At 49.8% G+C, this 21,390-nt stretch overlaps 1 protein-coding gene across 1 annotated transcript in view; it reads left to right on the top strand.

Annotated features, from left to right (window-relative positions):
- Positions 1 to 21,131, top strand: part of LOC137335853 (BTB/POZ domain-containing protein KCTD9) — a 30,539-nt gene extending 9,408 nt beyond the window's left edge. Inside the window, exons 6-12 of the mRNA XM_068001333.1 lie at positions 1,245 to 1,373; positions 11,476 to 11,543; positions 13,077 to 13,172; positions 15,355 to 15,504; positions 15,915 to 16,020; positions 17,091 to 17,224; positions 18,197 to 21,131. Coding sequence (XP_067857434.1) covers positions 1,245 to 1,373; positions 11,476 to 11,543; positions 13,077 to 13,172; positions 15,355 to 15,504; positions 15,915 to 16,020; positions 17,091 to 17,224; positions 18,197 to 18,313 — 800 coding nt within the window. The 3' untranslated portion in view covers positions 18,314 to 21,131. The remainder of the gene's footprint in view (positions 1 to 1,244; positions 1,374 to 11,475; positions 11,544 to 13,076; positions 13,173 to 15,354; positions 15,505 to 15,914; positions 16,021 to 17,090; positions 17,225 to 18,196) is intronic.
- Positions 21,132 to 21,390: the final 259 nt, after the last annotated feature.

The following is a 21,390-nucleotide window of genomic DNA, read 5'->3' on the forward strand; positions in this document are numbered from 1 at the left end:
CCCGCGGGGAGCCGTCTGCCCCTCTCCCCGCGGGGAGCCGTCTGCCCCACAGACGTCACTTTGTGTTGCTTTGGAGGCACGGTTCGTTAATCGCGGACGTGACCTTTGTTCTGCCATTTCAGTCTGTTTGGTCACCCTGTGTCTTGCCACTCCTCCCGCCCTCGAACTGCTTGGCTCGTTTATAAATGTGATTTTGGTTAAATCAGGGTGTCGTTATTTTTTCAGTTTTTTTTGACAGCCTTTAATCTGCCTGCCTGCGTCCCAGTGCTGTGCAGAAGGTCACCAGCTGACATACATTAAACACACACACCCTCTGCTCACTGCAACTTTAAATGGGCAGTGCTGGCATGTCGGAACGTCCGGCAGGAGCCAGAGTCTGTTAACGACAATGGCCTTGAGGCAAGTCAGTTGGTCTTTCAATGTTCTGCCTCGGCTGATTTTTGTTGCAAGGTTTTCTTATTCCTGGTGAAACGGCAGGAAGGAGCTTTGCTGTAAAGGGGGTTTAACTGTGAAAGTGATTTTGTTGTCAGTGATGGTTTGTACGGTGACAGTAATGCTGCCTCTAATCATTACAGGTTACCGGTAGAAACACGGTCACAAGCAATACATGGAGCACTGGATGGAAATCTTTAATGGTGTACTGGGCAGCCCGGGCTCTGATTGCAAATTGTAAAACTAAGTGAATTTAATCGCAGACTTTTTTGAGGTGGTAAGGTGCTGCAACTGCTGGACTGTTCTGATAAACCACTGACTTAAAAAGTGGCAAATTATGCTGATAGAATTAGATCAAGAGGGGAGGGAGGAAGTTCCTGTGGGACAGAAGCACCGCCATGGACCAGTTGGGCCGAATGGCCTGTTTCTGTGCTGTATGTTCTATGTGAATTACGTAATTAAATCTGCAATTAAATTTTAAAATGTTGCACGGGCCTGTCAGCATCTGAAAGAGAAAGGGTCGGTTAATGTTTCAGGTGGGACCCTTTATCAGAAGACGTTCCAGCTGATATGTGAACGCCCCTTGCTCTCCTTTCGGGGGCTGATTTATCCACTGTGCGTTTCTCAGATTTCCAGCGTTCATTTTTTGTTTTTATTTTAACCGGTTCGGGGGGGGAGGACGGGGTGGGGGGCGGTTGGCTTCACTGCGGAAAGTCTCCCAGCAGGTCAGACGATTCGTGTTCTGTGGTGATCTGCCTGAACTGTTACGTTGCTGGTGAGCTGATCCTTTAATTCTCTCTGTTCTGGAACAGACGCCTGGGGCAATAAGAGGGATCATCAGGGAGGGTTCCTGATTGACCGCAGCCCCGAGTACTTCATGCCTATCCTGAACTACCTGCGTCACGGGCAGCTCATTGTCAACAAAGGACTCAACTTACTCGGTAGGTGCTGCACAATATTAACTCAGCAAGGTCGAGTACCCGTGCGTCGGCTGTGCAGTGTGTCTGAGCACAGGATTGCAGTGCTAAAGGATATAATACTGTGGTTCTGCTCCTCTAATTGTTTTTATATTCCACCCTCACTCACTGCATGCGATGATTTACCAGTTACAGTTGTAGTCTCCCCAATGGCCTGGTAGCTAAAGGCACCACCCAGTGTGATGGAGTGATACAGTTGTGCAGCCCAGAAGCCCTCAGGTTTGATCCCTGGTCTATTATGAGTTAACTGATCACAACAGGGGTGCGACAAGTGGCCTGGGAGGAGGAAACACCAGTCCGATTGCTGGACAGGCTTGTGATCATAGAATGATACAGCACAGAAGGAGGCCATTCAGCCCATCGTGCCTGTGCCGGCTCTTTGAAAGAGCTGTCCAATTAATCCCATTCCCCTGCTCTTTCCCCGTAGCCCTGCAAATTTTCCCCCTTCAAGTATTTATCCAATTCCCTTTTGAAAGTTATTATTGAATCTGCTTCCACCGCCCTTTCAGGCAGCGCATTCCAGATCATCACTAAAATGCTGCTCATCTCCCCTCTGGTTCTTTTGCCAATTATCTTAAATCTGTGTCCTCTGGGTTACCGACCCTCCTGCCACTGGAAACAGTTTCTCCTTATTTACCCTATCAAAACCCTTCATGATTTTGAACACCTCTATTAAATCACCCATTAACCTTCTCCGCTCTGCTGTGCTTCTGTGATGTGCCTGCATGGTTGAGTAGCCCGCTGACACTCTAATGTCGAGTGGCCAGTTGGACGAGCTATTGGAGTAATACTGGCCTCTGAGTCCCCCTGCCCCCCACCTCATGCAAGCTGCCCACTTGAAGATCTCCTGTCAGCTGATTTCAGCATTGCGTCGTCAGAGACCTGCTCACCCTCTTGGCAAGAGACGCTTCTCCGCTTTTTAAGAAAGGAGAGAGAGGTAAACCAGCGAATTATAGACCAGTTAGCGTAACATCTGTTGTGGGGAAAATGCTGGCGTCTATAATTAAGGATAGGGTGACTGAACACCTCGAGAATTTTCAGTTAATCAGAGAGAGCCAGTGTGGATTTGTGAAAGGTAGGTCGTGCCTGACAAACCTGATTGAATTTTTTGAAGAGGTGACTAAAGTTGTGGACAGGGGAATGTCAATGGGTGTTATTTATACGGACTTCCAGAAGGCATTTGATAAAGCCCCACATAAGAGACTGTTGGCTAAGATAGAAGCCCATGGAATCGAGGGAAAAGTACGGACTTGGTTAGGAAGTTGGCTGAGCGAAAGGCGACAGAGAGTAGGGATAATGGGAAGGTACTCACATTGGCAGGATGTGACTAGTGGAGTCCCGCAGGGATCTGTCTTGGGGCCTCAATTATTCACAATATTTATTAACGACTTAGATGAAGGCATAGAAAGTCTCATATCTAAGTTTGCCGATGACACAAAGATTGGTGGCATTGTAAGCAGTGTAGATGAAAACATAAAATTACAAAGGGATATTGATCGATTAGGTGAATGGGCAAAACTGTGGCAAATGGAATTCAATGAAGACAAATGTGAGGTCATCCACTTTGGATCAAAAAAGGATAGAACAGGGTACTTTCTAAATGATAAAAAGTTAAAAACAGTGGATGTCCAAAGGAACTTAGGGGTTCAGGTACATAGATCGTTGAAGTGTCATGAACAGGTGCAGAAAATAATCAATAAGGCTAATGGAATGCTGGCCTTGATATCTGGAGGACTGGAGCACAAGGGGGCAGAAGTTATGCTGCAGCTATACAAAACGCTGGTTAGACCGAACCTGGAGTACTGTGAGCAGATCTGGGCACCGCACCTTCGGAAGGACATATTGGCCTTGGAGGGAGTGCAGCGTAGGTTTACTAGAATGATACCCGGACTTCAAGGGTTAAGTTACGAGGAGAGATTACACAAATTGGGGTTGTATTCTCTGGAGTTTAGAAGGTTAAGGGGTGATCTGATCGAAGTTTATAAGATATTAAGGGGAACGGATAGGGTGGATAGAGAGAAACTATTTCCGCTGGTTGGGGATTCTAGGAGTCGGGGGCAGAGTCTAAAAATTAGAGCCAGACCTTTCAGGAGTGAGATTAGAAAACATTTCTACACACAAAGGGTGGTAGAAGTTTGGAACTCTCTTCCGCAAACGGCAATTGATACTAGCTCAATTGCTAAATTTAAATCTGAGATAGATAGCTTTTTGGCAACCAAAGGTATTAAGGGATATGGGCCAAAGGCAGGTATATGGAGTTAGATCACAGATCAGCCATGATCTTATCAAATGGCGGAGCAGGCACGAGGGGCTGAATGGCCTACTCCTGTTCCTGTGTTCTCGTCGCAGGGAGGGGAGCAGATCTCAAAAAACTAGTCTTAAGTTGCTCGAATTTTGCTGAACCTCACAAATCCAATTTACTAAATCATTCGTTGGATTATGTCAACTCAGGGAGGAAGTGGAGAAGACACAGTGTCTAATTGCAGGGCGATTAAAGCCCAGGCTGAGCGACATTTAAACTTGCTTAAAGGAGCTGAACCCAATCAACAGATGCAGTGTTCACAGTGTGTCAGCAACAAGATGGAATCGAACGGAGTTTTTCCCACCTTCAGGACAACTTATTCTTGTGCTTTTGGAATTTTGTTTTCTGAAGGACATCTCCCCTCTTCGCCCCCCCCCACCCCCCGCCCCCCCCCCCCCCCCCCCCCACTCCTGTTTTCAAGGTGCTGAACCTGGCTGGGGGATCTTTCCAAGGCCATCAGAGCCCTCTGTCTATCCCATTCTTCATGTAAATCTAATGTTCTGCTTCCTTCCAGCCCCGGCCCTATAGACTGTGATAGCACCCAGCCCCGGGCATTGCAGACTGTGACAGCACCCAGCCCAGGGCCCCATAGACTGTGATAGCACCCAGCCCCGGCCCTATAGACTGTGACAGCACCCAGCCCCGGGCATTGCAGACTGTGACAGCACCCAGCCCAGGGCCCCATAGACTGTGATAGCACCCAGCCCAGGGCACTATAGACTGTGATAGCACCCAGCCCCGGCCCTATAGACTGTGACAGCACCCAGCCCCAGGCATTGCAGACTGTGACAGCACCCAGCCCAGGGCACTATAGACTGTGACAGCACCCAGCCCAGGGCCCCATAGACTGTGACAGCACCCAGCCCAGGGCCCCATAGACTGTGACAGCAGCCAGCCCAGGGCACGATAGACTGTGATAGCACCCAGCCCAGGGCACGATAGACAGTGATAGCACCCAGCCCAGGGCACGATAGACAGTGATAGCACCCAGCCCAGGGCACGATAGACTGTGATAGCACCCAGCCCAGGGCACGATAGACTGTGATAGCACCCAGCCCAGGGCACGATAGACAGTGATAGCACCCAGCCCTGGGCACTATAGACAGTGATAGCACCCAGCCCAGGGCACGATAGACTGTGATCGCACCCAGCCCAGGGCACTATAGACTGTGATCGCACCCAGCCCAGGGCACTATAGACTGTGATCGCACCCAGCCCAGGGCACTATAGACTGTGACAGCACCCAGCCCAGGGCACTATAGACTGTGATAGCACCCAGTCCAGGGCACTATAGACAGTGATAGCACCCAGTCCAGGGCACTATAGACTGTGATAGCACCCAGCCCAGGGCACTATAGACTGTGATAGCGCCCAGCCCCGGGCACTATAGACTGTGATAGCGCCCAGCCCCGGGCACTATAGACTGTGACAGCACCCAGCCCAGGGCCCCATAGACTGTGACAGCACCCAGCCCAGGGCCCCATAGACTGTGACAGCACCCAGCCCAGGGCCCCATAGACTGTGACAGCAGCCAGCCCAGGGCACGATAGACTGTGATAGCACCCAGCCCAGGGCACGATAGACAGTGATAGCACCCAGCCCTGGGCACTATAGACAGTGATAGCACCCAGCCCAGGGCACTATAGACTGTGATAGCACCCAGCCCAGGGCACTATAGACTGTGATCGCACCCAGCCCAGGGCACTATAGACTGTGATAGCACCCAGCCCAGGGCACGATAGACAGTGATAGCACCCAGCCCTGGGCACTATAGACAGTGATAGCACCCAGCCCAGGGCACTATAGACTGTGATCGCACCCAGCCCAGGGCACTATAGACTGTGATCGCACCCAGCCCAGGGCACTATAGACTGTGACAGCACCCAGCCCAGGGCACTATAGACTGTGATAGCACCCAGTCCAGGGCACTATAGACAGTGATAGCACCCAGTCCAGGGCACTATAGACTGTGATAGCACCCAGCCCAGGGCACTATAGACTGTGATAGCACCCAGCCCCGGGCACTATAGACTGTGATAGCGCCCAGCCCCGGGCACTATAGACTGTGATAGCACCCAGCCCCGGGCACTATAGACTGTGATAGCGCCCAGCCCCGGGCGCTATAGACTGTGATAGCGCCCAGCCCCGGGCGCTATAGACTGTGATAGCACCCAGCCCCGGGCACTATAGACTGTGATAGCACCCAGCCCTGGGCACTATAGACAGTGATAGCACCCAGCCCAGGGCACTATAGATAGTGATAGCACCCAGCCCTGGGCACTATAGACTGTGATTGCACCCAGCCCCGGGCACTATAGACTGTGACAGCACCCAGCCCAGGGCACTATAGACAGTGATTGCACCCAGCCCAGGGCACTATAGACAGTGATTGCACCCAGCCCCGGGCACTATAGACAGTGATAGCACCCAGCCCTGGGCACTATAGACAGTGATAGCACCCAGCCCAGGGCACTATAGACTGTGACAGCACCCAGCCCAGGGCACTATAGACTGTGACAGCACCCAGCCCAGGGCACTATAGACTGTGACAGCACCCAGCCCAGGGCACTATAGACTGTGACAGCACCCAGCCCAGGGCACTATAGACTGTGACAGCACCCAGCCCAGGGCACTATAGACTGTAATCACACCCAGCCCAGGGCACTATAGACAGTGATAGCACCCAGTCCAGGGCACTATAGACAGTGATAGCACCCAGCCCTGGGCACTACAGACTGTGATAGCACCCAGCCCAGGGCACTATAGACTGTGATAGCACCCAGCCCCGGGCACGATAGACTGTGATAGCGCCCAGCCCTGGGCACTATAGACTGTGATAGCACCCAGCCCTGGGCGCTATAGACTGTGATAGCACCCAGCCCAGGACACTATAGACAGTGATAGCACCCAGCCCCGGGCACTATAGATAGTGATAGCACCCAGCCCCAGGTACTATAGACTGTGATTGCACCCAGCCCCGGGCACTATAGACTGTGATAGCACCCAGCCCAGGGCACTATAGACAGTGACAGCACCCAGCCCTGGTCACTATAGACAGTGATAGCACCCAGCCCAGGGCACTATAGGAAAGATAGAGCAGGAGGTAAGAGAGGAGGGGGTGTTGCGTTCTTGATTAGGGAGAACATCACGGCAGTGAGAGGGGATATATCCGAGGGTTCGCCCACTGAGTCTATATGGGTAGAACTGAAGAATAAGAAGGGAGAGATCACTTTGATAGGATTGTACTACAGACCCCCAAATAGTCAACGGGAAATTGAGGAGCAAATATGTACGGAGATTACAGACAGCTGCAAGAAAAATAGGGTGGTAATAGTAGGGGACTTTAACTTTCCCAACATTGACTGGGACAGCCATAGCATTAGGGGCTTGGATGGAGAGAAATTTGTTGAGTGTATTCAGGAGGAATTTCTCATTCAGTATGTGGATGGCCCGACTAGAGAGGGGGCAAAACTTGACCTCCTCTTGGGAAATAAGGAAGGGCAGGTGACAGAAGTGTTAGTGAGGGATCACTTTGGGACCAGTGATCATAATTCCATTAGTTTTAAGATAGCTATGGAGAAGGATAGGTCTGGCCCAAAAGTTAAAATTCTAAATTGGGGAAAGGCCAATTTTGATGGTATTCGACAGGAACTTTCAGAAGTTGATTGGGAGAGTCTGTTGGCAGGCAAAGGGACGTCTGGTAAGTGGGAGGCTTTCAAAAGTGTGTTAACCAGGGTTCAGGGTAAGCACATTCCTTATAAAGTGAAGGGCAAGGCTGGTAGAAGCAGGGAACCTTGGATGACTCGGGAGATTGAGGCCCAAGTCAAAAAGAAGGAGGAGGCATATGACATGCATAGGCAGCTGGGATCAAGTGGATCCCTTGAAAAGTATAGAGATTGCCGGAGTAGAGTTAAGAGAGAAATCAGGAGGGCAAAAAGGGGACATGAGATTGCTTTGGCAGATAAGGCAAAGGAGAATCCAAAGAGCTTCTACAAATACATAAAGGGCAAAACAGTAACTAGGGAGAGAGTAGGGCCTCTTAAGGATCAACAAGGTCATCTATGTGCGGAACCACAAGAGATGGGTGAGATCCTAAATGAATATTTCGCATCGGTATTTACGATTGAGAAAGGCATGGATGTTAGGGAACTTGGGGAAATAAATAGTGATGTCTTGAGGAGTGTACATATTACAGAGAGGGAGGTGCTGGAAGTCTTAACGCGCATCAAGGTAGATAAATCTCCGGGACCTGATGAAATGTATCCCAGGACGTTATGGGAGGTTAGGGAGGAAATTGCGGGTCCCCTAGCAGAGATATTTGAATCATCCACCGCTACAGGTGAGGTGCCTGAAGATTGGAGGGTAGCAAATGTTGTGCCTTTGTTTAAGAAGGGCGGCAGGGAAAAGCCTGGGAACTACAGACCGGTGAGCCTGACATCTGTAGTGGGTAAGTTGTTAGAGGGTATTCTGAGAGACAGGATCTACAGGCATTTGGAGAGGCAGGGACTGATTAGGAACAGTCAGCATGGTTTTGTGAGTGGAAAATCATGTCTCACGAATTTGATTGAGTTTTTTGAAGGGGTAACCAAGACGATAGATGAGGGCTGTGCAGTAGACGTGGTCTACATGGACTTTAGCAAAGCCTTTGACAAGGTACTGCATAGTAGGTTGTTACATAAGGTTAAATCTCACGGGATCCAAGGTGAGGCAGCCAATTGGATACAAAATTGGATTGACGACAGAAGACAGAGGGTGGTTGTGGAGGGTTGTTTTTCAAACTGGAGGCCTGTGACCAGCGGTGTGCCTCAGGGATCGGTGCTGGGTCCGCTGTTATTTGTTATTTATGTTATTAATTTGGATGAGAATTTAGGAGGCATGGTTAGTAAGTTTGCAGATGACACCAAGATTGGTGGCATTGTGGACAGTGAAGAAGTTTATCTAGGATTGCAACGGGATCTTGATAAATTGGGCCAGTGGGCCGTAGAATGGCAGATGGAGTTTAATTTAGATAAATGTGAGGTGATGCATTTTGGTAGATCGAATCGGGCCAGGACCTACTCCGTTAATGGTAGGGCGTTGGGGAGAGTTATAGAGCAAAGAGATCGAGGAGTACAGGTTCATAGCTCCTTGAAAGTGGAGTCACAGGTGGATAGGGTGGTGAAGAAGGCATTTGGCATGCTTGGTTTCATTGGTCAGAACATTGAATACAGGAGTTGGGATGTCTTGTTGAAGTTGTAAAAGACATTAGTATGGCCACACTTGGAATACTGAGTACAGTTCTGGTCACCCTATTATAGAAAGGATATTATTAAACTAGAAAGAGTGCAGAAAAGATTTACTAGGATGCTACCGGGACTTGATGGTTTGACTTATAGGGAGAGGTTGGATAGACTGAGACTTTTTTCCCTGGAGAGTAGGAGGTTAAGGGGTGATCTTATAGAAGTCTATAAAATAATGAGGGGCATAGATAAGGTAGATAGTCAAAATCTTTTCCAAAAGGTAGGGGAGTCTTTAACGAGGGGGCGTAGATTTAAGGTGAGAGGGGAGAGATACAAAAGGGTCCAGAGGGGCAATTTTTTCACTCAAAGGGTGGTGAGTGTCTGGAACGAGCTGCCAGAGGCAGTAGTAGAGGCGGGTACAATTTTGTCTTTTAAAAAGCATTTGGATAGTTACGTGGGTAAGATGGGTATAGAGGGATTATGGGCCAAGTGCAGCCAATTGGGACTAGCTTAGTGGTATAAACTGGGCGACATGGACATGTTGGGCCGAAGGGCCTGTTTCCATGTTGCAAACTTCTATGATTCTATAGACTGTGATGGCACCCAGCCCCGGGCACGATAGACTGTGATAGCACCCAGCCCCGGACACTATAGACTGCGATGGCGCCCAGCCCTGGGCATATAGACTGTGATGGCGCCCAGCCCCGGACACTATAGACTGTGATGGCGCCCAGCCCAGGACACTATAGACTGTGATGGCGCCCAGCCCCGGACACTATAGACAGTGATGGCGCCCAGCCCCGGGCACTATAGACTGTGATGGCGCCCAGCCCCGGGCACTATAGACTGTGATGGCGACCAGCCCCGGACACTATAGACTGTGATGGCGCCCAGCCCCGGACACTATAGACTGTGATGGCACCCAGCCCAGGGCACTATAGACTGTGATGGCGCCCAGCCCCGGACACTATAGACTGTGATGGCGCCCAGCCCCGGACACTATAGACTGTGATGGCGCCCAGCCCAGGGCACTATAGACTGTAATGGCGCCCAGCCCCGGACACTATAGACTGTGATAGCACCCAGCCCAGGGCAGTATAGACTGTGATGGCGCCCAGCCCAGGCACTATAGACAGTGATTGCACCCAGCCCAGGGCACGATAGACTGTGATGGCACCCAGCCCCGGGCACTATAGACTGTGATAGCACCCAGCCCAGGGCAGAATAGACTGTGATTGCACCCAGCCCCGGACACTATAGACTGTGATAGCACCCAGCCCAGGCACTATAGACAGTGATAGCACCCAGCCCCGGACACTATAGACTGTGATAGCACCCAGCCCCGGACACTATAGACTGTGATAGCACTCAGCCCCGGACACTATAGACTGTGATAGCACCCAGCCCCGGACACTATAGACTGTGATAGCACCCAGCCCAGGGCAGTATAGACTGTGATGGCGCCCAGCCCAGGCACTATAGACAGTGATTGCACCCAGCCCAGGGCACTATAGACTGTGATGGCGCCCAGCCCAGGCACTATAGACTGTGATAGCACCCAGCCCCGGACACTATAGACTGTGATAGCACCCAGCCCCGGACACTATAGACTGTGATAGCACCCAGCCCAGGGCAGTATAGACTGTGATGGCGCCCAGCCCAGGCACTATAGACAGTGATTGCACCCAGCCCCGGACACTATAGACTGTGATGGCGCCCAGCCCCGGACACTATAGACTGTGATGGCGCCCAGCCCAGGGCACTATAGACTGTGATGGCGCCCAGCCCAGGCACTATAGACTGTGATGGCGCCCAGCCCCGGACACTATCGACTGTGATGGCGCCCAGCCCCGGACACTATAGACTGTGATGGCGCCCAGCCCCGGGCACTATAGACTGTGATGGCGCCCAGCCCCGGGCACTATAGACTGTGATGGCGTCCAGCCCCGGACACTATAGACTGTGATGGCGCCCAGCCCCGGACACTATAGACAGTGATGGCGCCCAGCCCCGGACACTATAGACTGTGATGGCGCCCAGCCCCGGGCACTATAGACAGTGATGGCGCCCAGCCCCGGGCACTATAGACTGTGATGGCGCCCAGCCCAGGGCCCTATAGACTGTGATGGCGCCCAGCCCCGGACACTATAGACTGTGATGGCGCCCAGCCCCGGGCACTATAGACTGTGATGGCGCCCAGCCCCGGGCCCTATAGACTGTGATGGCGCCCAGCCCCGGGCCCTATAGACTGTGATGGCGCCCAGCCCCGGGCCCTATAAACTGTGATGGCGCCCAGCCCCGGGCACTATAGACTGTGATGGCGCCCAGCCCCGGGCCCTATAGACTGTGATGGCGCCCAGCTGCTGCCTGGACCGAGATCAGTTCATTCAGCACAGGTCAGGGGATCACACCCGGGGTATTAATTTTCACAAGGCTTTGAACAACACCGGGCTCTGTTTTCACTAACTGGGTTGTAAGGAGAGCTCTCGCTGTTCCCTGTTCTCGAGATTCTCAGTTTAATGCAACCTCTGTTCAATTCCCCCAGGTGTCCTCGAGGAGGCCAAGTTCTTCGGTATAGACTCTCTAATTGAACAGTTGGAACTATTGATTAAGGTAAATATTTGACCGTTATTCTTGCTGTTCACTGGGACCAAATATATATCTGTGGTTCTCTGCGTTTCTTTGTTATTGGTAACAGTTTCCATTAGGCTGTTAGGTTTGGGAGGGGAAAGGTCAGCCAGGAGCCCTGCTCCTGATTTCTTAACCGTGTGGACCGCTGGAAAGTGTGTGTGCGTGCCTGTATATGTGTGTGTTCGTGTGTGTGCACGTGCCTGTATATGTGTGTGTGTGTGCACGTGCCTGTATATGTGTGTGTTCGTGTGTGTGCACGTGCCTGTATATGTGTGTGTGTGTGCACGTGCCTGTATATGTGTGTGTTCGTGTGTGTGCACGTGCCTGTATATGTGTGTGTGTGTGTGTGCACGTGCCTGTATATGTGTGTGTTTGTGTGTGTGCACGTGCCTGTATATGTGTGTGTTCGTGTGTGTGCACGTGCCTGTATATGTGTGTGTTCGTGTGTGTGCACGTGCCTGTATATGTGTGTGTTCGTGTGTGTGCACGTGCCTGTATATGTGTGTGTTCGTGTGTGTGCACGTGCCTGTATATGTGTGTGTGTGTGTGTGCACGTGCCTGTATATGTGTGTGTGTGTGTGTGTGTGCACGTGCCTGTATATGTGTGTGTGTGCACGTGCCTGTATATGTGTGTGTGTGTACGTGCCTGTATATGTGTGTGTGTGTGTGTGTGCACGTGCCTGTGTGTGTGTGTGTGTGTGTGCACGTGCCTGTATGTGTGTGTGTGTGTGTGCACGTGCCTGTATATGTGTGTGTGTGTGTGTGCACGTGCCTGTATATGTGTGTGTGTGTGTGCACGTGCCTGTATATGTGTGTGTGTGTGTGTGCACGTGCCTGTATATGTGTGTGTGTGTGTGTGCACGTGCCTGTATATGTGTGTGTGTGCACGTGCCTGTATATGTGTGTGTGTGCACGTGCCTGTATATGTGTGTGTGTGTGTGTGTGCACGTGCCTGTATATGTGTGTGTGTGTGTGTGCACGTGCCTGTATATGTGTGTGTGTGTGTGCACGTGCCTGTATATGTGTGTGTGTGTGTGCACGTGCCTGTATATGTGTGTGTGTGTGTGCACGTGCCTGTATATGTGTGTGTGTGTGTGCACGTGCCTGTATATGTGTGTGTGTGTGTGTGCATGCACGTGCCTGTATATGTGTGTGTGTGTGTGTGCACGTGCCTGTGTGCACGTGCCTGTATATGTGTGTGCACGTGCCTGTGTGCCTGTGGGGATAGCATCGGGTCCACCTGTATTGAGGGCGTTCTTTTTCTGTATGACCTTTAAAATCACCAACCAGAGAAAACTTCCACCCTATCGGTGTGGGCAGTGTTTGAACCCGGGTTCCAGCGATGAGAGGCTTTCTCCTTAGCCTGAAGTGAGCTAATTTGTGGATCGATCCTGGGACCCCCCCTGGTCCCCATGGCTCCGTACTGCACTCCGCACTGTAGTCATCAACTGCAAGGTTTTCAGTTACCAAGTGGATTGTGTGACTAATTGTAATGTTATTGTTTGCTTATTCTAGAATTCGTTACCAGCTGAAGACCACTCTCCTATTTCCCGGAAGGAATTTGTCCGGTTTCTATTAGCAACACCAACAAAATCTGAGCTTCGGTGTCAGGTAATGGTGAACAGAATCATAGAAAGGTTACAGCACGGAAGGAGGCCATTCAGCCCATCAAGTCCGCGCCGGCTCTAAGCAAGAGCAATCCAGCTGGTCCTACTCCCCCGCCCTATTCCCGTAGCCCTGCAAATTTTTTCCTTTCAAGTACTTATCCAGTTCCCTTTTGAAGGCCATGATTGAATCTGCCTCCACCACCCCCTCGGGCAGTGCATTCCAGATCCTAACCACTCGCTGTGTAAAAAAGTTTCTCCTCATGTCACCTTTGGTTCTTTTGACAATCACCTTAAATCTATGTCCTCTGGTCCTTGACCCTTCTGCCAATGGGAACAGTTTATCTACTCTGTCTAGACCCTTCATGATTTTGAACACCTCTATCAAATCTCCTTGCAACCTTCTCTGTTCCAAGGAGAACAACCTCAGCTTCTCCAGTCCAGCGACGTAATTAAAGTCCCTCATCCCTGGAATCATTTTGGTAAATCTCTTCTGCACCCTCTCTCAGGCCTTCACGTCTTTCCTAAAGAATGAATCTGTCTTTGTTGAGCATGCAGTGGCTGGATGTGGGTTTTAGGGCCCATTCACTCTCAGGCAGCACTGAATGCAGGAACTCTGTTGCGCTGGGTTGCAGTTCAGTAGAAGGTTATATCTGTACCCACACTTCCCCACCTGGCAAGTTGCTGACTGAATATCACCTGCTGCCAGAATCCACACCGCTGCACCTCCTTCTGGACAAAGAAAGAGTCGGATTGGCAGGTCCGGGCACTTCCTGCCCTCTCGGCTCGGCGTGGCGCGTGCAGCGAGGAATCCAAGGTGGGGAGAACAGAAAATGCTTTACTTCCCATTTTTCCCTCTTGTCTCTGACTCGTGCTTGGATACAGTTTCCCAGGTGCCTGCAGCCGTCCGGTAACTCACCCGTGTACGGCGTTCCTTATCTGTTTGCTCAGAGGGTGTGTGTCTGGGGGTTTGGCTGCAGGTTGAACCCGATCCTCGTTCAATGTCTACACACAGGGCTGTAGAGCATGAGTCGCTGGTTAGCAATTGGAAGCTGGAATCCTGTGGGAGGACAGTAGCGGGGGGAAGGTTTCCCTCATTTAGTGGCAACGGGGTAGATTACAGCATCCCCATTGCCATCCAGGCTGAGATCAGCCAGCTCAGCATAGATTGGGGATCAACCTCGGGACCTTCCTGACCTGTACACCTGGCAGTGGCACTGAGCCACTCGGGGGGTGCTTAAAAGTGAGTCATTTTTATTTTTCAACACAAAAGCCGCTCGGTAACCTGAGTACAGATTGTGGCGATAACCCCCGTGGGATATGATCAATGTGAGGCCATTTGTTTGGTCCGGATGAACCTTGTTCAAAAAAAGAGATTGGTATATAATGGCGATTTAATTCCGGAGGGTGAACAGGAAGTGATGGGATCCTGGAAACAATCCCCAGAGAGACCATTACACTTCTTCGGATTTTGATCTGCGCCCGCTTTTTTGGCCGTGTTACCACTTGCAAAGATAATGTCGCACGTTTCATTCAGTGACTAAGGTGAAGGGCCAGGGCCCGCAGTGCTGTGCAGCGCCCGAGGTTGGAAAGCACTGAGAGCAGATCAAGTAAATCGGGAAGCGTTGATTAGCTGGCGCCAAGCTTGAAGTTTTCAAAGCCCCGCAGCTTGTAGGCGGAGGGAGAGACTGGGGGGAGGTGAGGCATCCCTCAGCCTCGAGGCCCGGACATAGTCAGTTAGAGAGGGCAATGAGTGAAGACGAGAGATTTTGATTGGGGGAGATTTTAATAGAGGTGTTAAAAATCATGAAGGATTTTGATGGAGTAAATAGGGAGAAACTGTTTCCAGTGGCAGGAGGGTCGGTAACCAGAGGACACAGATTTAAGGTAATTGGCAAAAGAATCGGGGGGAGATGAGGAGAATCTTTTTACGCAGCGAGTTGTTCTGATCTGGAATGCTCTGCCTGAAAGGGCGGTGGAAGCAGATTCAGTAATAACTTTCAAAAGGGAATTGGATAAATAAATACTTCAAAAGGAAAAGTTTGCAGGGCAATGGGGAAAAGAGTGGGGGAGTGGGACTAATTGGACAGCTCTTTCAGAGAGCAGGCACAGGCACGATGGGCTGAATGGCCTCCTCCTGTGCTGTAAGATTCTATGATATAACTTTAAAATACTTCACTCCGCTGCAGGGTCTGAATTTTCGAGGGACCGATTTATCCCGACTGGACCTTCGCTATATCAACTTTAAGATGGCTAACCTTAGCAATTGCAACCTCAGCCACGCAAATCTCTGCTGTTCAAACCTGGAACGGGCTGACCTGTCTGGAGCCGTACTGGATGTAAGTATGAGTGTCTTTTATTGATTTCCATTCGTGCTGAATTAGGGGCAGTTTTCTGCTGCAAACCCGTGCCCACTCGGAATTGCATTGAGACTGTCAAAATAATGCAGCCCCAGCAGTGAGTAACAGGCTGGAATCTAATCGAGGGGGTTTTGGATGATTGGTGCATAGAATTCCGGATATCTGAAGTGGAAATCAATGCTGGACGTGAGCTGATGTGAAACCAGTGGCACCGAAGCTTGAATTTGTAAATGTTTGATTTGGAGCTTTAAATTCTTACCGACCGCTATTGATACCAGTTCCTTCCTGTTGAGAATGTCCTCAGTGGCTCGATTTGTTTTTCTGCGGCGCAGCAGAGATTGAAGGCGTTGATTCATTGTTTTCACTGGGGAATGTTTTTGCTCTGTCAGGGTGCCAACCTCCAAGGGGTTAAGATGCTGTGTTCGAACGCAGAGGGGGCATCGCTGAAGGGCTGCAACTTTGAGGATCCTTCTGGCCTCAAGGCCAATTTGGAAGGTGAGTTGAATCATCTTGAGGGGGAAGGCTGTTCTTTCTGAATTGCCATGTGGCTCCCTCTTCGACATTCAGGACTGTCTCATCCGGTGAAGGAGGCTGCGGTCTGGCCTAAATGTAGTGGAGGTCGAGGCTCAGTGGGCGAAACTGAGCCGCACAGAGCTGGAAAGTCCCAGGTTCAGCCCTCGTTCTCTCCTGACTTAATCAAATCTCAGCTGAGGTAAGAGCATTGGGCATTGGCTCAGCATTCCTTGGGCAGCCCACCCAGTGTTAACACCCTTCGTCACTAAGCACTGCCTAGTGACGCAAACGCCCCCATCTGGAAAGTGTGCGTGTGAAGATCGGGTGAGAGCTGGGCTTGCCCGTGATAACCCCACAGCCTGATCGCCTGCCGACACCTAAAAATGAAAAATAAAGCAAGACTTGCATTTATACAGCACCTTTCACAACCTCAGGACATCCCCAAAGTGCTTTACAGCCAGTGAAGTACTTTTGAAGTGTAGTCACTGTTGTAATGTAGGAAACATGGCAGCCAATTTGCGCACAGCAAGATCCCACAAACAGCAATGTGATAATGACCGGATAATCTGTTTTAGTGATAAATATTGGCCAGGACAGTGGGGAGAACTCCCCTGCTCTTCTTCGAATAGGGTGCCATGGGATCTTCTACGTCCACCTGAGAGGGCAGAGGAGGCCTCGGTTTAATATCTCATCTGAAAGACGGCACCTCCGACAGTGCAGCACTCCCTCAGTACTGCACTGAAATGCCAGCTTGGGTTATGTGCTCAGGTCCCTGGTGTAGGACTTGAACCCACGACCTTCTGACTCAGAGGCGAGAGTGCTGCCCACTGAGCCACGGCTGACACCTTGAAAAATGGCCACTTGGGTTCGGTGTCTGCACTGAACTGTAGTCCAGTGGGAGGTTACAGATTCAGCGTGTGGGGGAGTGGGGGGGGGGGGGGTGGGGGGGAGAGAGAGAGAGAGAGAGAGAGAGTTTCAGTGGTAATGGAGAGGGGAGGGGGACATAAATGAAGGAGTTAACAGGAAGCAGTAATTGTCGTGGTGTTTCTCAGGTGCAAACCTGAAAGGAGTGGATATGGAAGGAAGTCAGATGACTGGGATTAACCTTCGAGTGGCCACTCTGAAGAATGCCAAGCTGAAGAACTGCAATCTCCGAGGGGCGACGTTAGCTGGGACAGACTTGGAGGTGAGAGAAAAATAAAACACAAGTCCTTAGCTTTCGATTGATTATCACCTCAATGTAATAACCTACGATAACCACAAAATGGGGTATGGCAGAATAAAAAGAGGGGAATTGGACTTGTGACCGGTTTAAAAGCGAAGACAAGACAGCCAGCACTGAAATAAACATAGAAAATGTTGGAAACGTGCAGGTGATCAGTCAGCACTTGAAAGTGAAAATCAGTGGCCTCAGCAGCTCAGAAATGGCTCTCTCTTTCACTCACTATCCAGTGATTCCCCGCTGGAATTGTGTATGCAGACATCCAAGTGAGGACAGGATCTTGCTGAGTTGCAGTGTCCCCGATGGTGGTATAGTCTGCTGACTCTCAATGTCTAGACTCACACATAAAGAACGAAGGGTATTACATACAATTTTACAGCACAGAAACGGGCCATTTGGCCCATCCGGTCCATGCTGGTGTTTACGCTGCACACGAGCCTCCTCCCTCCCTACTCCATCTCACCCTATCAGCATATCCTTCTATTCCTTTCTCCCTCGTGGACCTACCTGACTTCCCCTTAAATGCATCTATACGATTCACCTCAACCACTGCGTGTTCCACATTGTAACCACTCTCTTGGTAAAGAAGTCCCTTTTTGGATTTGTGGGTGACCGTCTTATATTTATGGCCCCTCTTTTCAAAAGTTTAAAAAATAAGAAGTTAAAATCAATTCCTCATTTTGGTGCAAAGCACAAAGAATGTAAATACTCATTTAGGCAATAAGGCAGCAAAAGGTTTTTGCAAAAAGCACCCCCCGTACAGCGTGTTCCCCTTTAAACCGCCGAGGGGGTAATTTTCATCCTGTCCACCTGCACATTATTGAAGTCCATGTCACGGGGGTACAGGCACACTGAGCTATATAAGTGTACTTTAACTTACAATCACCTCCTCCGTCCGTCAGATTAGTTCTAATCGGTTAAAATGTTACGTTCCAGAATTGTGATCTTTCTGGCTGCGACCTGCAGGAAGCAAACCTAAGAGGATCCAACGTGAAAGGAGCCATCTTCGAGGAGATGCTGACGCCCTTGCACATGTCTCAGAGCGTGAGATAAGTGGAAAAGAAGAGGGGAGCAATGTATCTCCCCAACTGATTGGGTCACTCGCCGCGAATCACCTCAAATACATCAGTGTCCTGTTCAGCGCAGGACCAGTGCAGAACCAATTTAAAGCTTGAAGTATTGCTTTTCCCTGCTGCCTCTGTGCTTCACAGCTGACGCCCTCTCCGGGCTCGACTGATTTAACAAGTGTGTTCCCGCAATCACATTGCGCGTTGGGAACCGAATTACATCGTTTGTTTTGTTCCGAGTTTGATGTGGGGCTTCCATACTGGATGGGGGAGCACATTGCAGTCTTTTAAAAAAAAAAATATATATATATATATTCACGCCTGGGGAATAAAGGATAGACATATGTACGCAGCCCTGAGTTTGTTATGCATGGAAACCCGAGGGTGAGGTATACCACGTAGATGTTCGAGCCTGCTTATACCCTCATTCTGTGTAATATATGGACAAAAGGTACTTGCAGGCTGTCCATTCATCAAGACAGCCAGCATGACGGTGAGGTGCATGAGTGAAACTGGGGTGAGGATATCTGGCTCCGATCACTCAATGAAACTCAAGGTATGGAAATGCAGCAAGATATTTTGCACAGTACGCATCTTGTAGGAATTCAATTGCAGAAAATTAGGTGAAGTATTTAATGTGTGTATATCATATAAAATTCAAGAACTTCCCTGTCCAGCAGCTTCGCTTTCTGCACACAGTCAGCTCAGCAAAAAAGATGAACTTTCTTTTTGTAATATGTAGGTTAGAATTTGTTCTGAAGCAGTACCACTGTTTTGGTGTTGGAGCAGTGCTGTGTTACAGTGCTATTCCATACAAGCCTATTTTGGGAGCTTAGTTTAATGGGGAATGCATCTCGATTTGGGCTGACCCTATAAATAAGGGACTCCTTTCAGTCTTTGATACCCATTGACTGACTGAGACCAGCTTTGTTAGACATGAAGTCCAATAAAGGGCAGCATTTAAACATTACTGTGAGCTGCCCATTGGGTCAGTGGATGTCCTTACTGACCAGAAGGTCCCAGGTTTTACCACTGCTCTGTGGTCCATGAGCTGTTATCAGGTGGGCAACAGGTGAGGCACTCCCTTTGGCTCTGGGATAGGGAGGGAGGGCCGAAATCACAAGGTAGCCAGTGTTGTTGCTTGCTCTCGACCCCTGGCAAATGACTGGAATGATACTGGGTGAGGAAAGAATCCCGTCCAGTTGGCATGCCTTCCATGGTTGACTAGCAGGAAACTCTTGCTGTCTAGGCCCACACAAGGCCACTTGGATAAGGTACCAGAGAGCTAGCGGTGCCTATCGAGGTGCCCCAGCATGGGGCAGCACCTTCAGGAGAAGTGGGGGAGTGGGGTATGAAAGAAGTGTGAGATGGAAGTGCGGGGGCTACACAAGTTTCATCAGAGTGGCTCAGTTATTATCTCTGGGGGTTGGGGAGTTGCAGAGCATCGTCCTCAGACTATGGCGGGAGTTCTCTAGTTTAGTTTACGGGCTGCTTGTCTGCTAAGGCTTCAGGTCACGGGTTCTCCACGACTATACGGAAACTGCATCGCAGACTCCGATCTGACTTCATCTTTCCCTTTGAGGTTGGGAAGTGAAAGTCTAGATGTTATTTTTTGTTGAGTCTTGGACAGCTGACAACAGCCTCGGCATACAGACATGCTAAAGCTGGCTGCTGCGAAGAGTTTTTTCTTAACAAAAAAAAGCAGTTCTTCCTGGCAGCTGGCAAGTTCCTTCTCGGGTGCTGCCAAAGCCCTGGCGGCAGGAGCTGGCAGCACTAACATCCTCCAAATGTCAAAGAAGCTGCAGCCAAAGAAAGACTTGCATTTATATAGCACCTTATTACATTCCTCACACTTTTCGAAGTGATTGAGATACAATGAATTATTTTGAATTGAGGTGACTCGTGTGGGCAAATGAGTCCTTGGTTTCTATGGAAACCCCCCAAAAGGTCGACATGTAACAGAGTCTGAAGCAATGGTATGGGAAGAGGGGGCTGTATGGTTGGAATATTGTGTACTGTAATCTTTGAACGTAAGTTTTCTCAAAGTGTAATGGAAAGATGTGCATTCAGTCCACACACACAATCTATAGGACAGGACTTAGAAAACACAGGTTGTAATGCTTTCATTGTTATGTTGTAGGTCAGGGCACTGTGTTAAAGTGAAGACCCACAAATAACGAGCACTGCTCACCTATTTTATGTTGTTTTTTGCATTGGCTTCCAAGTCCCTATTGGGCGAGTCGGAGGACCAATCGGATGGAATCCAGCATTTTTGCACTGCCTGCAACTGCAGTTCTCCGAACTTGTGGAAGTTCAGGTCTTGGACTCCCTCCCTCCCTCCCTCCTCTCCCCGCCTCAAATATAGGATGTTCAGGATGCTTATGCTGGGTGGGTGGTCGGCATGTTAAAGTAAAACAGCCTTTACAGGAATCCATGTGCAAGCCCTGTAGTGATCCCACTCGTCCTGCTCAGTGCATTCTTTTACTTGCCAGTGTTAGCGAGCCAGGAAAAAAAAGGCACAGCCAAGATCAGCTGTGAAGATTCCACAAGGCATCAACCTCATCCTATTGAGTTTGAACTTGGTTGTTGGGTGAATGGAGTGGGAGAATGAGTGAAGTTGAGGGTTTTGTCTGTCACCTGCAACACTAAGAAAATGAGCACAATTTTGCTGTTTAATGAAAATCTTCATGTATTCTGCATATTGCAGAGATTCCTCCCTAGCATATCACCAGTTGGTTTCAATAATGTAATGATTGCAATACTGTATTGATTGCCTTCTGTTAAATTAAAGAATCTTTGCAGGACGTCAGGAGTCTGATGGTATTGCTGTTCCTTATTTATCTCTGTATTCATCGGTACAAACTTAGCTTATCTTTGTTTTCAGTTGTAGTTTATGAATCAGGCCAGTAAAATAGTGTTAAAATGTTGTCTAATCCTCGGTTTAGCCACCCTTACAGGCACCTCATGGGGCAAGTTGTGCGTCTGAAGTCCTTACGTTGCATTGAAACAGCTGTTCTATTGCAAACCGAAGAGCGATGGGTGTCACGTGAGGTCGGGATGATT

Source organism: Heptranchias perlo, chromosome 20 (assembly GCF_035084215.1).
Source record: "Heptranchias perlo isolate sHepPer1 chromosome 20, sHepPer1.hap1, whole genome shotgun sequence".
In the NCBI taxonomy this organism is placed as follows: domain Eukaryota; kingdom Metazoa; phylum Chordata; class Chondrichthyes; order Hexanchiformes; family Hexanchidae; genus Heptranchias; species Heptranchias perlo.